The following is a 13,318-nucleotide window of genomic DNA, read 5'->3' as shown; positions in this document are numbered from 1 at the left end:
GGACTACTGCATACATTTTTAAAATCCAGAATCTTTCTACAGGTACAAAAACATGGGTTCCCCTCTCACCTGTTGTGTTTTTTCAAGTGTTTCATTTTCGTCTGCAGTAAAATCATTTCTTATGTCCCTGGAATTCTCTGGAATGTTTGAGTGTAAGGCATCTTGTTGACTCACTGGGTCGGAAGCATCCGAAGAGGATGTAGAATTCGGGTTAGATGTGAACGATATACTCTCTCCTACAGGGGGCCCAAACACACTATGCTGCACTGGGGTTGGACGAGGTATCAAGCCATTCTCTATCAAATTTTCAATGAGTAGATCAACAAGGTCAGTCTTTTCTTTACAGGACTCAGTGGAAACATGTCTAACTGTTAAGTACTGCTGAAGGTCGCGAATTTTTAATTTCATGAGTGCAGGCCGTGCCATATCCTGCTTTACCGTTTCGCAAACACGACATATCTTCTTGTCTTTTACTTTCTTGTTGATGCAGTTGTTGCAGAACAACTTGACACAGTCTACGCATTCATGCTAGCGATAGATAAAGAATAAAAGAGCATATATGAAACCATTCTGAAAACACAAATCTACCATAATATAAATTGCAGTATATTAGACACAAGTTCTTTAATTTCATTGTCTTTATTATTTTCAAGTATTATTATTATCATCATTGTCAATATATCTATTATTTCTAATAATTACTTAAAAGAGGTTTCATACAATATCTTGAAATTGAAAAGTTTAGAATCAAATGTGGATAGCCAAAATGGTCATACTGTACAATTGTATTTTAGGCATGAGAGAAACGGTAAAATACACAATGGTCAATATCCATAAACAATCGAAGATAGTACTTTAGATGATAGTTTGATGATTTTATATATTAGTAGTTCTATCAATGTAAAATATGTACCGGTAATATTTGGAAGGGGGAGGGGGGACATGACCGGTGACAGCCCACCCCCTCTTTAGAAGTTAAAGAAAAGAAAAAAAAAAGAAAGAAAGAAAAAGAAAAAATGCCTCAGAGGTTATTTTTGGGCATTTAGAACATAAACATTTTGTGGGGGAATGCCCCCAGACCCCCTAAGGTAGTATTATCTTGATTGGTCCCACTTTCGGCCCCAATTTTGGACATCTCTGGATCCGCCCCTGTTTCTAAAGCTTTGTTCAGACTCTAAGATTTGATTTGCCAATGGTCAATATCTGTGAACAGTTGAAGACAGTACTTTATAGATGATAATTTGATGATTTTATATAGTAGTTCTATCAATGTAAAATATGTAATCTGCATTCAGTGGGCTGACCCACACCCCAGATACATTATTTCTAACGCTCAGACTCTGAAATTTTATTTTACAAAATAACTGTCGTATTCATATATAGTCAACATGATTCAAATTCAAAATTATTTCACTTGCCTTTAGCTACTAATTTACAATATGCTTACAAGTGGCAATTATATAAACAAAGCAATGCTTGTTAAAATAAATTAGTAATGATAACAAAAGTTGCAAGACCGGTTTAATCAAAATAAGAATAAATATGAGATATATGGTTAAGTTTAAATGGTGAATGTGGAGCAGTTCCGTAGAGATCCAGGCAAGGAGTTCCAGTATTTAGGGCCAAAGACGAAGATTGTAACTAAAGGCGAGACTTTTTTTATTCCTTGTTTCGTGTACTTTTTTTTTTTTAAAGATCATCTGAGCAGGGCAGAATAAAAATAAAAATTAAATTTTGCTTTCTAATATTTAATAGCAAATAGTTTTGCCAAAACCATCCACATGGAGGAGCAAATAAAAATAAAATTTTATTGGTGAATGTAAAATAGGATGGTTCAATGCTTCAAATTTATATAATTAGGAAGAAATATACATATTTTACCGATGGAGATTTCAAGGCAGCCAAGGGCGTAAATAAAAATAAAGAAAAACTTTTATTTTTTTTCTGAAATTTACACTTGTTCGTAGTGGCGGGTGTGCTAACTTGCCAAAAATAAAATTTTATTTTTATTCAAATTCATCAATATTTGCAGTCGGCGGGTTCGCTAAACAAGGTTTAAAAAAAGTCTTGCCTAAGTGGGAGGAGGTGCGAGACAATACTGTAGTTGGTGGTAGGCCTACAGTTTTGATTGTCTAGTACAATAATTGTGGATATTTATTCTTGAAAAATTTGTTAGCCAGTACAGTAGGAATGCTACAGATTCAACAAGAAAAATAAAATTGCCAACATTAAAATCATATAAATCATAAATATTAAACAACTTTAATTTAACAAAGAGTTCTGCCGTGTAATCTCACCATCCAACACCACAAATAGCCCTAACAGCCCGTTTCTGAATGAGGAGAATTTTGTTAAGGGGCTTTTTGTCCATAGGCTAGCTTACCATAATTTAGATATGGCAACACTAGACTGGAGTAAAATGGTTTTAAGTACTGTATGTGTTCAGGGAATGAAGAGCGGAGTTTAAGAATTATGCCTGTATTACATGAGATGGCTTTTGATAAGTTTGTGACGTGTTCCCCCAACTGACTTTTTCGTCTATTGTTATCCCTAGGAACTTGGTTATATATACAATGGTTTATAACAGAGCAATTTCAAAGAATGTGGCCAGTTGAAACACTTTTAAAAGACTTGCTAAATACTTTAGCATCCAATTGGTTTTCTTAACGCTTAAAGTTAAACGATTGGCAATGATCCAGTTCACAACACGGGTAACCTCAGAGTTTGTTGTGTCAATTAGAGTAGGTGGATTGTGATGTGAAAAAATATATTAGAATCATAGGCAAATAAAACAAAGGAAAGGGAGAATTGTAGAAATCATGGATAAATAAAGTGAAAAGTAACAGGCCAATAAGAGAACAAGGTTGCAGAACTCCAAAGCAAACATAATACGAAATTCAGTTGTAACATGAGAGACAAATTGAATCCTGTCTGCAAGGCAACTCTAGAACCACTCCAAGGCCTTACCTCAGATACCAGATGTAGTTTCAAAAGTAAAATACCATGGTCGAGAGGAATACTGTTCACCCACAGTGTGCTGTTTGTTATCATAAGCCAAGGTATGATTAACAACATTCAAAATGGCATAAATAGTGGAATGCTTTGAACTAAACCCAAACTGGTTATCAGAGATCAGGTTACACGATGAAATTTAACGTTCCAATATATACAAGTTTCTCAAGAATTTTAGAGAACGCCGACAGTAATGATATGGGATCTATGATATGCCAATTATGGTCATGTGATTTCATGACTTTGTTTAAATATTAAAGAAAAAAAAGATGTGAAAAGTTCCATTCCATTTTGATGTTTGTTTTGTAACAAGTACCACTTTGAAAACCATTACACAAGTACTGAAAATGCCTGTAGTTTAAAGAAAGAATATAAATAGTAAAATGAAAAACATAGAAACTTACTTTGCGTCTGATTATTGAAAACTGAGCATCACATGAATGGCAAGGCATTGTATTTGATTGATTACTGAGTTGTACTTGGTTGTGTGTCTTTGCTACAGGCTTCACATTCCCTGAACCCATTAAGTTTCAATACCTTGACTGAACACCAAACAACAATGCTAGCTGAAAAAAAAATACAAAAAGAAATGGATTTATTCTTAGACATGTGTTAACAAAGATGGAGAATTGGTTACTAATTAATTTACTGGTTTATTTAATTATTATTTATCACCATACAGTACTGTACAGACTGTACATGCAGCAAAAATAATCAGTAATGGAGGTACAGAAATGTATCACATAGTAGCTATCTCAGAATATACAGAAATGTATTCTCTTTATCTAGGGAATATTACGTGAAAGGAGATAAAATATTAATACACAGAGAAAAGATGGTACTATATACCTACAAGCTGGATTATTTGATCCCTCAATGTTTACCTACAATACCTGCAAAATTATTTACAGCCATGTTTTATCTTCTATAAATTTGTAAACACCCCTTCTTTCCCATTAAATCATCTGAACTTACATGCACTAATGCCTCAACTCCCTGACTCCCCTATCATCATCCTAATTTAACATAACTTAACTTTAGACTATACAGTTAAGCCGGGCAATCACTGTACACGACGGTCGGCGGACACGATTCTATAAGAACACAATGTGATGACCGTCGTACAACGAATCTAACTCTGCTCTTTGTGAGTGATAGACAACGCGACACCGTCTGATGATTGTCGGTGACAGTCTGAAGGGATCCTGCCTCTGCAACCCACCTTCCCCCAACATGCTATCTGATTGCAGTTGGTACAGTATAATTCTTTTTAAAATAAGGCTGGTAATAAGCACCTCATTTGTCAGCCACCTAAACCTCCTTTGTTATTTGACAATTTCGGCAGAGTCCAGGATGCTGACCCTTTTAGGTTGGCATAACACAGATTTAGTTTTCGTTTTTTCATGTTTTGGTCCCACGCGTTGTTGCCACAAGGTTTGGGCCTGTCTAACGGTGGGCTTTAGTCACCCACTGGCACTGAGCCACTCACCTACATTTCACTGTGTACAGTCTTCTGGCAGGCCTGCTACAATTGAGAAATATGCAAACAAGGTCATAGAAATCAAGGGAATGTACTCAAGTGAGACCTTTGACCTAAACAGGATTACAGTACCTAAGGAAGTGCGGAAAATTCAGAGTCCTTCAAAGTATAAGTAGAACCATGGAGGAAAGAAGCTTTCTTTCCTCCATGGTAAAACCAACAACTAGAAACAAACAACCATGAGATATCCTTACTGTAAACCACATGTCACTGGCAGATTTCATCTGATTGATGACATCATTCTAATAATCAAATAGCTTTATAACATCAACAACAAATTGTTAAAACAAAATAATGTTTGAGTGTAATGGTACAATATTTGGGTGAGAGTACTAAACGGTATCCTGGAATTGCTCACTCGATGAAAAGATAACTTGCCCAGAACCTCCGGATTGGCATTACTCTTTATTTAGGCCAAAATTAAAATATTTTGCAATTATCTTAACATGAAATTTTCAGAAAGAAATATGAAATGAGCTATTTATGATATAAAAATGTATTTTCATGATGATTAAGAAAAAAAAAAAGGTAGAGGTCTTTGTTTTTCAAGTTGTTGTCCTTCGCTATTGATAATTTCGCCAAGAAATAACCTCATAATTTTCAGGTCTTCGGTCTTGGTTTTGTAAACACTCATAAGGGGTGTCTATAAAAAGAAGACCCTTGGTTATTTTTCTTTTTATTCTTACTGCATCTCATGCCAGTGAGTTTTATTAGCTTTATATATAGGATAGGAGGCGCCCGAGCCCAAGATGACTGAGACTCAATGCTGATCAGGGTTTAATCCGATAAATCCCTGGTTAGCGACGACGAGGGTGTACCCCCATACTGCGGATTGGGTGCTGGCTTGGCCTGGAACTTTTATCTTTATTTTTTATTTCACATTTCCAAACAACACTTGTGTTTATAGTGCATAGAGAATTTTTGTATTTTGCGCTATATAAATTTAAAACCATCCATTAAACCATTACTGTATTCCCATGTATACTGTAGAGAGAGGTCATTTGTAATGGCTTGATGATGATTTCAAAATATTTTCATAAATTGAGAAAAATAATCGGAGGTCTTCGTTTTGTAGACACCATATTATAGGGTGTCTTAAAAACAAAGACCCTTTGTTAATTGCTCTTCATATTATTCCCATAAAATTATGAAAGAGGTACTTGGTAACAGTTTTATGATTTTGAAATATTTTCAAAAAGATATTTAAGAAAATAATTGGAGGTCTTTGTTTTTCAGGTTTTTCGTCTTTGTTTTGTTGTAGACACCCACATACTTAGGGTGTCTATACATTAGCTCAACCCGCCCTCGATAAACTAACGTTACGTTATCTCACTATATTAATTGGATTAACACATTATCAAGGATAGGTACTGAGTGTTAAAGGCTGTGTTCACACACACGGCGTAAGACTGGCGTGGCTTACGCCAGGCGTAAGCTAGTCCACGGATTAAAATTCCAAAGTGTTCACACAAACGGCGTTCGGGTATTCTAACGTTAGTTTAAGGAGGGCTGGTCGGCCTATTGAAAAAGAAGATCCTTGATAATTTCACAAACAGATGTCCAAATAACCTTGTAATCTTGATTTTGTGTTGTAGTTTGATATCAGGGGCGGATCCAGAGATGTCCGATGTGGGGGGGGGGGGGGGCGAAAATTGGGCCGATCGAGACAACACAACCTAGGGAATTTTTTCTGCCCGAAAATAACCTCTGAGGCATTTTGCGCAGTCAATTATTTCTTTTTTTTCTTTCTTTCCTTTTTTCCTTTTTTTTTTAACTTTCCAAGGTAAATCTGACCCTGGATATATTTTCATCAAATTAGAAAGAGAGAATGGGGGGTCTTTTTCTTACTTTTTCAGGTCTTCGTTGTGGACACCCACATACTATAGGGTGTCTATAAAATTAAGACCCTTGAAAATTTCAATAACAGACGTCCAAATAATCTCATAATTTTGCTTTTGTGATAATATGGGCCAATTTCCGCAAAGATTTTGCTAAAAATTCAGCCTTGACCTAATCTTATACAGTTATACATACAGGGTATTCTGATAATTATGATTTTCAGCGCAAATTTGAGCTAGTTTTTTGAAGTATCATCTGTACAATTCAAAAATGCTGTGGCTAGAGATACGGTACCACATCTCTACTTCAATTTTCTAAAGGTACGGTAAATGGCATTACATCACTGTCGCTCAATGAAGAGCCAGAATGTGTGTGACGTCATCTTTCAAGACTGGCATTGCAGATTGCCCACAGTCTGAGATGGTGTGAGGTGGGCAGTTTGACTAGCGAATAATATTTAATTAGCACATGATAACTACTGTATGCAAAGAGTACAGTATTTTCTTATAATTACTGTCATCGATAAATAGGCGTTAGTGTTCCACTCAGTAGAGTCAAGTCATTTCATCTATAGCCAAGGAATTGCATGAATCCTCAGGACATAGGCCCAGGTTAGCTTGCTTTGCCTCTTCACTTAATAAGAGAGTTGACATACTACTCAGTCTTTGGTCTAATCTACATGACAACACATGCACTAAAAAACTGAATATACTGTAAACTGTAAATTTAAGAAAATTCATATAGGATTACTAGCACTTTACTGTTTATTTGGGCCTGTATCAAAAAGTATATTCAACAAATTAGACACTAATAATCACAATTGTGGAAACTCATTCTCTCAAGCTGAATTCTGGCCAAACGATGTTTACGATTGGGGGAAGCACCATAACAGCGATGAAGTCTACGAAAGTTGGGTAAACCAAGGAGGTATCGGTTATGCATCTGCATTCAAAAGTGTATGAATATGTTGTTCAGATTGTAAAGCATAGTAATTTCAAAATATTATAACCTAGGCTTCTTGGACTAAAACTTGGGATAAGATTTTGGGGGTTGAGAACCATGGTGGAATTAGTTTATGACTGACATGCCACCCACCCCACCCAGATCGATCTGTCACTACAACAGGGCTGCCGCCAAATGAAGAATCCAAGCAAGGCCCATGCCTTTGCTTAGATTCTTCACAAAGCGAAGAATTTAAGCAAGGCCTAGTGACATATGCCAAGAGTTTGGTACAGGATTCAGTCCTTGTTTGATAATGGCTATACTGTATAGACAAATGACATGACTCCGAATGGAGCCATATGGCAAAGTCATAATAATATAGAAGTGCTAGCCCATTTCATACTTGCACCTTTTGTGCCTCTTGATATTTTAATACATCCAAACATAGAAGTATATGCACCTGTTAGGCTGCACGCATTTATGCGTAATGAACGCGGTAAAAATGAGAGGGAACAAGTAGAGGCAGGCAGATGACAACTGTATGGGCTTGGGCTAGGTCACCAATACCTGCAGGGCTCATCAGACGAAATAAAACTGATTAATGTTACTTATTTGTGAATGTCGTCATTTGTGATCCCGAGAGATGCTACCAGAAATTAACAACATAACATATTTATTGATACAGTTCTACAGTTACAGTTCATTTCCAGAATTAGTATTATTATTATTGATACAGTTCTACTTTTTGATGTTATAATTACCCAGTACATTGTTCGTGTTTCACCACTCATCGTGGGTGATCTGCAATACCATGCCCAGTCTTCAAAAATGATGCCACGCATTCTGGCTCTTTATTGGGTGATGGTGACGTAATGCCATTTTTACCATACCTTTGGTAAATTGAAGTACTGTAGAAATACAGTACCGTATCTCTAGTCACAGCGATTAAAAAACTTTACAGTATGGATAAGTATAGGCCCTAGGCCTACTTTATCTTCATAAAAATTATTAAAAAGAGAAAATGAGGTATTTTCTTCATTGTACTTCGGTCTTAGACCCTATTCAGACTACACACTGTTGTGATCAGTTACGATGTAATCGGTGGTAATCCAAACTGATTACTCCCAATCACAATCAACGAACACATTCAGACCAACACAAACAAATTTTACATTCTATAGGGCAAGGCTCCGGTGGCTAGGCCTATGTTGACTGACCTCAGCCAAACAGTGCTTGTGGAATATGTTTTGCTGACTGACCTCAGCCAAACAGTGCCTGTGAAAATTGTTTTGATTCGCTGCGATCGGATTCTGTGGCAATCGGGAGTAATAAAGATTGTAGCACCCAATCGCAACGGGTAACAATTGCGATATCGATCATATCTACTATTATTGGTGAGCTTTCACACACGATTTTACTTTGCGATTGGGTGTTGCAATTGCTACAATCGATCGCAATGCGATGCTAGACTGAATGGGGTATTAATGTATTATACAGGTTACAATTCTGCGCACCTAGGCCTAGGCCTATTTTTTCTTACGAATATAATACTAAAACTTAAAAGCTAGTTTTTGAATTTGAGGTATCATTCGAGCCATTAAAAAACTTCAAACTACTAGCCTAGGCTAGACCTAGAATCTAGGCTAGATCATCTAGTAGATGTCTTATTTACACCTTACCTTCCCAGGGCTAGGGACCCGCCTGGCCTACTCCTGCTGCTACCCCTCTATGACCAACTTAGGCTAGCCTAGTCCTAGGTAGGGCCCATCCAACCACGGCACTAGACTAGGCTAATTCAGCCTAGAGTAGTACTCTAGCTAGGCCTAGCCCTAGTAGTAGACCTAAGGCCTAGGTTGTTGTTGTCATAATAACTCTTGTTTGTAAGGGTGAAACAAAGAACACTCACCATTCAAAAGCAAGTCTGTTAATATGACAGTTAGGCTCACACGTTTTGCGTACTAATAAGGTTGACTGAAATAACACATTATTTCAAAAATATATCATTCTACTTATCTGTTTACAACAATCGATCAGCGAAGCCGTAGGCCTACATAATTATTGCCAGGTTATCTACAATTAAATTATTCTTTATATTTCGTGTCCAGGTAACCTAATTTAGCCTAGCTAATCTAGGAATTTCTGTTTATTTTGCTTCGTATGGTTATGTTGTTAACTATATTTTAAAAACACTTACAGACAAAACTAGTACAATAAAAAACAATCAGAATGTGTGATTGATAGAAAAACGTTTGCATTATGGATTTACAATGACTGGCAATTAAACTGATCTTCTATTTTTGTCGCTTACGTAACAACATTTTACAGACCTTTCCCTACACTTTTTCTGTCACTGGAGCTGCTGCGGGTGAAGGTCGATGGTCTGTTGTGTGGTCAAGAAGATGTTAAGAATCCTTGAAATGTTATTAGATGAGGATTGATGCCTGGTAAACTGTTCCCTGCTGGTAGTATTGGTATATAGGCCTACCCATGTTTGCTATAATAGCCTAGACTTAGTTTAGACAGACCGAGCCTTGTTGTTGCCTAGCCTAGTTAAAATAAGAGAGGCCAAGCCTAGGGCCTAGGTAGGCCTAGGTCACATCCATAATAAGAGAGGCCTAGCCTTGCCTAGACAGTGATGAGTTGGCCCTCCCTACGCCTTCCCTAGGCCGGTTATTGGCTAGGCGGTATCAGGTTAAAACGACAATACCAAAACGGCAATAACCAAAACGGCAATGACGAGACCAAAACTGCAAGAATACAGATAATTTCTGGCACTCCTTTTTGTTTGTAGTGTTTTTTATGCATTTTGGTCAGGATTCACAGTCGCAGTACAGTATATACTGTAGAATGATGACATGCTAGTGGTGGTTTATTACAACGTTTGGAAAGTATTGTATAAAGGGTTTCAGAATTTTTTTTGTGTTTTAGTAGTGGGAACGATACTTGAATATAATACCTTCCTCCTCTCTCCCAGTAAGGTTTCCACGCAACCCCCCCCCCCCCCGTCTCTTATACACATCTAACTTCCCCCATGAATCTATAATCTGTCATTTCCTAATAATATTTTTATTATTAATCATGTGTAGCCAATCAACAACGCAATCAATCAGCAGTGCTGTTAGTTTAGTTTAACTATAATTTTGTTCATTTCATAACTTTTGGCAATTTAACCAAAACTAGGCCTAGCCGAAAGCTATAACATGACATTTTATTCAGTATCCACAGAAATGGGCTTAGTAAGGTTAGGAAATGTTATTCAGTGCCACCCAGGAATCGGCTTCATGCAAAGAGCAGCAATGTTTGCAAACTTGAAGCAACGCAGTCATTCAACACAAACAGTTACGAAAGATGACCTGTCATATGTCCCAGCCAGTCCACCTTTTAGCCAAGAAAATATCAACCAATTACAGGACTTTGTTGACAAATCAAAGAAGCTTTTTGTCCTTACTGGCGCAGGTTTATCAACAGAATCTGGCATTCCGGACTACCGCTCAGAGGGTGTAGGACTCTATGCACGGACTAATCACAGACCCATGCAGTATAATCACTTTCTTCAAAGTGCAGAAAGACGACGGCAGTACTGGGCTCGAAATTTTGTCGGTTGGAGGAAGTACAAGTCATTTGTTCCCAATTTATCTCACACAGCTTTGAGTAGTTGGGAAAAAATGTGTAAAATTAATTGGCTAGCCACTCAAAATGTAGATGGACTACACTTGAAAGCAGGTAGTGAAAGGGTGACGGAGCTACATGGTAGTCTTCACAGGGTCAAATGTTTATCATGCTTTAACGTCATCAGCAGGAATAGTCTACAGAAACAGCTGATAAAACTGAACCCTAATTTTGTAATAAAGCAAGAGACTATGGCAGGGCCTGACGGAGATGTTCTACTTTCTCTAGAAGATATGAAGAACTTTGTTGTACCAGAATGTGAAGAGTGTGGAGGTATTCTTAAACCAAATATTGTTTTCTTTGGGGACAATGTTCAGAAGACAACAGTGGCATTCTTAAAAGATCGTGTGAGAGATGCTGATGGATTCCTGGTTGTAGGATCATCTTTACAGGTAGGCAGATAATTCAGGAGATTTATCCAGGTCTTAAAAACCTTCATGGGGTTAAAATAGGAAGAAGCACTTAACATGAATTCATTGAGAGGTGCTGGCCAACCCATGTAAAATGATAATGAATAAGAATATGGAAATTGCAGTAAAACAAAGCACTATCCATATTTATTAAATAAGAACCATATAAAATTCTGTATTGATATTTATATCACTGTATGTTGAGATGACTTCTTATTTTGTCTATTCATGAGTTCATACTCTGTAGATCCTTGTTGATGTAGGTCTAAAAACTTGACATGAAGATTCTTGTGTATAGTGGTGAAAGGATTGGTAGGAACAGGGCCACGAAATAAACGTTATTTTCTTGGCCCTATGTTGAGACTGACAAAACTGGACAAAAACCAAAAGCTACTGATTCATAATCTTACAATTTTTGTTTTTTTCTTTCCCTTATAGGTTTACTCAGGATATCGTTTTGCCCTAGAAGCAGCTGAATGGAAGAAACCCATAGCAATTATCAACATTGGACCAACCAGAGCTGACCATCTTGCAACACTAAAAATTAATGCTAAATTGGGTGACATACTTCCTGAAGTAGTTGTTTCATAACATTTAATACTTTTAAAATATTGTTTTACATTTTCATAATTAAATTATAACATTTAAATATAATTAATTAGGCCTAAAAGAATTATTTGTGCATAATAATTTAAGTGCATTAAAATTACAATCAGGTATATTGTTATTTTAGAAAGGCCTAGATTAATTTAAATGATGATAATAAGTGGCTATGTCGTGCAATGTATTTAATGGCCGGTCAATTAGTAACCACTTGGCCAAAATTCATGGGTAAGCTATAAAGTATTAACATTTTTAAACATCAGGTGTCTCCATAGGAAGGATTGTCCTCCCCCCACCCCCGACAATGAATGTAATAACAGATTATTTTAGTACAAGTTTTTTGTAAATACTGTATATTTAATAAAAGATTGATTGTTTTTACCATAGTCATGAACTGTTATTTTGTTGGACCCACTTGAAGCATTGTTGACTACTACATGTCAGGGTGGACATCGGTCGGAGAGCCAAAGTACACTTTTAATTTAGCACTGAGGGCCACACCCAAATGGTTCCAGTGTTTCCCTTCAAAAACCTTTATGCACTGCATTTATACCACTTTATGCTTGGCTATAATATTACTTTTTAAAGATGATCGGTGTTTCTAGCCAAAGATGGTTGGCGAGCCGCAGCCATAGGGTTTTTAATTCATTTTTCGGGCTGCTAAAAAATGACTGTTAGGCTTTGTTGTATGTTATACTTGCATTTAAATCTTTACATCTTAAAATTTTCGTTGACAAAAAAATGTTGTATGCCCAAATATAGTCATAATTTGCCTATATATAGTCATGATGTGCCTATATATGGTCATGATGTGATGTCATCATGACCATATTTAGGCATGTCACATGTTTTTGTCAAATAAAATTGTAGTCTGGATTTAATACTTGTGTATCCAATTCAATTAGTTATTGGCTTTCAACTGAAATTTAGATCAGAACAGTTTTCCTTGTAATCAACATTTTTAAATAATACCTTCGTAAAGAATCCGAACATCGGTGTCTGGCAAAAACGTAATTCAAAATGGTGCTAATTTTGAAAGATCAAATCTTTCAATTGGAAAAATAAAATGTGGCTGTAGTTTTACATTTGTGCTGAAATGAATGGATAAACCAGTTATCATGTACCATCGAAAGGATATATACAAACATACCACTATAAAATCAATAAAATGATCAACAATCCAAATTCAATGAAAGGGATACGGAAAAAAACAAATTACTGTACACTCAATTACTTAAAAATCGCCTTATTTTGCGTGCTAGCTCTTCGCTTAATCATTGATCATTTCTCCACCCCTTCCCCA

The 13,318-nt window shown here is 36.5% G+C and overlaps 2 protein-coding genes across 7 annotated transcripts in view; one reads left to right on the top strand and one right to left on the bottom strand.

Moving 5' to 3' along the window:
• LOC117115982 (E3 ubiquitin-protein ligase RNF34-like) overlaps positions 1 to 9,656 on the bottom strand; it is a 19,066-nt gene extending 9,410 nt beyond the window's left edge. Inside the window, exons 1-3 of one of the 4 annotated variants that reach the window (XM_033259926.1) lie at positions 9,528 to 9,656; positions 3,417 to 3,578; positions 70 to 528 (exon numbers count right to left, since the gene is read on the bottom strand). In XM_033259926.1, coding sequence (XP_033115817.1) covers positions 70 to 528; positions 3,417 to 3,536 — 579 coding nt within the window. In that variant the 5' untranslated portion in view covers positions 3,537 to 3,578; positions 9,528 to 9,656. Of the gene's footprint in view, positions 1 to 69; positions 529 to 3,416; positions 3,579 to 4,307; positions 4,508 to 9,239; positions 9,398 to 9,527 lie in introns of those variants that run through there. The other 3 variants (XM_033259910.1, XM_033259934.1, XM_033259918.1) reach the window with 3 other exon arrangements.
• On the top strand, positions 9,633 to 12,401 carry LOC117116012 (NAD-dependent protein lipoamidase sirtuin-4, mitochondrial-like). 3 transcript variants are annotated; one of them, XM_033259957.1, is made up of 3 exons: positions 9,633 to 9,777; positions 10,550 to 11,394; positions 11,851 to 12,401. In XM_033259957.1, exons 1-3 carry the CDS (start codon positions 9,771 to 9,773, stop codon positions 12,001 to 12,003), a joined length of 1,005 nt encoding a protein of 334 aa, XP_033115848.1. In that variant the 5' UTR covers positions 9,633 to 9,770; the 3' UTR covers positions 12,004 to 12,401. The 3 variants fall into 3 exon arrangements, with proteins under 3 accessions (XP_033115848.1, XP_033115843.1, XP_033115836.1); XM_033259952.1 differs by having other exon boundaries at positions 9,635 to 9,795; XM_033259945.1 differs by having other exon boundaries at positions 9,635 to 9,804.
• The last annotated feature ends 917 nt before the right edge of the window (positions 12,402 to 13,318 follow it).

The sequence above is a fragment of the Anneissia japonica genome, unplaced genomic scaffold (genome assembly GCF_011630105.1).
Source record: "Anneissia japonica isolate Jap-2015-1 unplaced genomic scaffold, ASM1163010v1 scaffold199_len4679917_cov187, whole genome shotgun sequence".
NCBI lineage: Eukaryota > Metazoa > Echinodermata > Crinoidea > Comatulida > Comatulidae > Anneissia > Anneissia japonica.
This window is presented reverse-complemented; position numbering and strand designations above follow the sequence as displayed.

Coding starts and splice junctions, on each gene's coding strand:
- LOC117116012 (XM_033259945.1), top strand. CDS start 9,771: ATGCCTGGTAAACTGTTCCCTGCTGGTAGTATTG. Junction 9,805..10,549: donor GTTCCCTGCTGGTAGTATTG/GTATATAGGCCT, acceptor CATTTTATTCAG/TATCCACAGAAATGGGCTTA. Junction 11,395..11,850: donor TTGTAGGATCATCTTTACAG/GTAGGCAGATAA, acceptor TTTCCCTTATAG/GTTTACTCAGGATATCGTTT.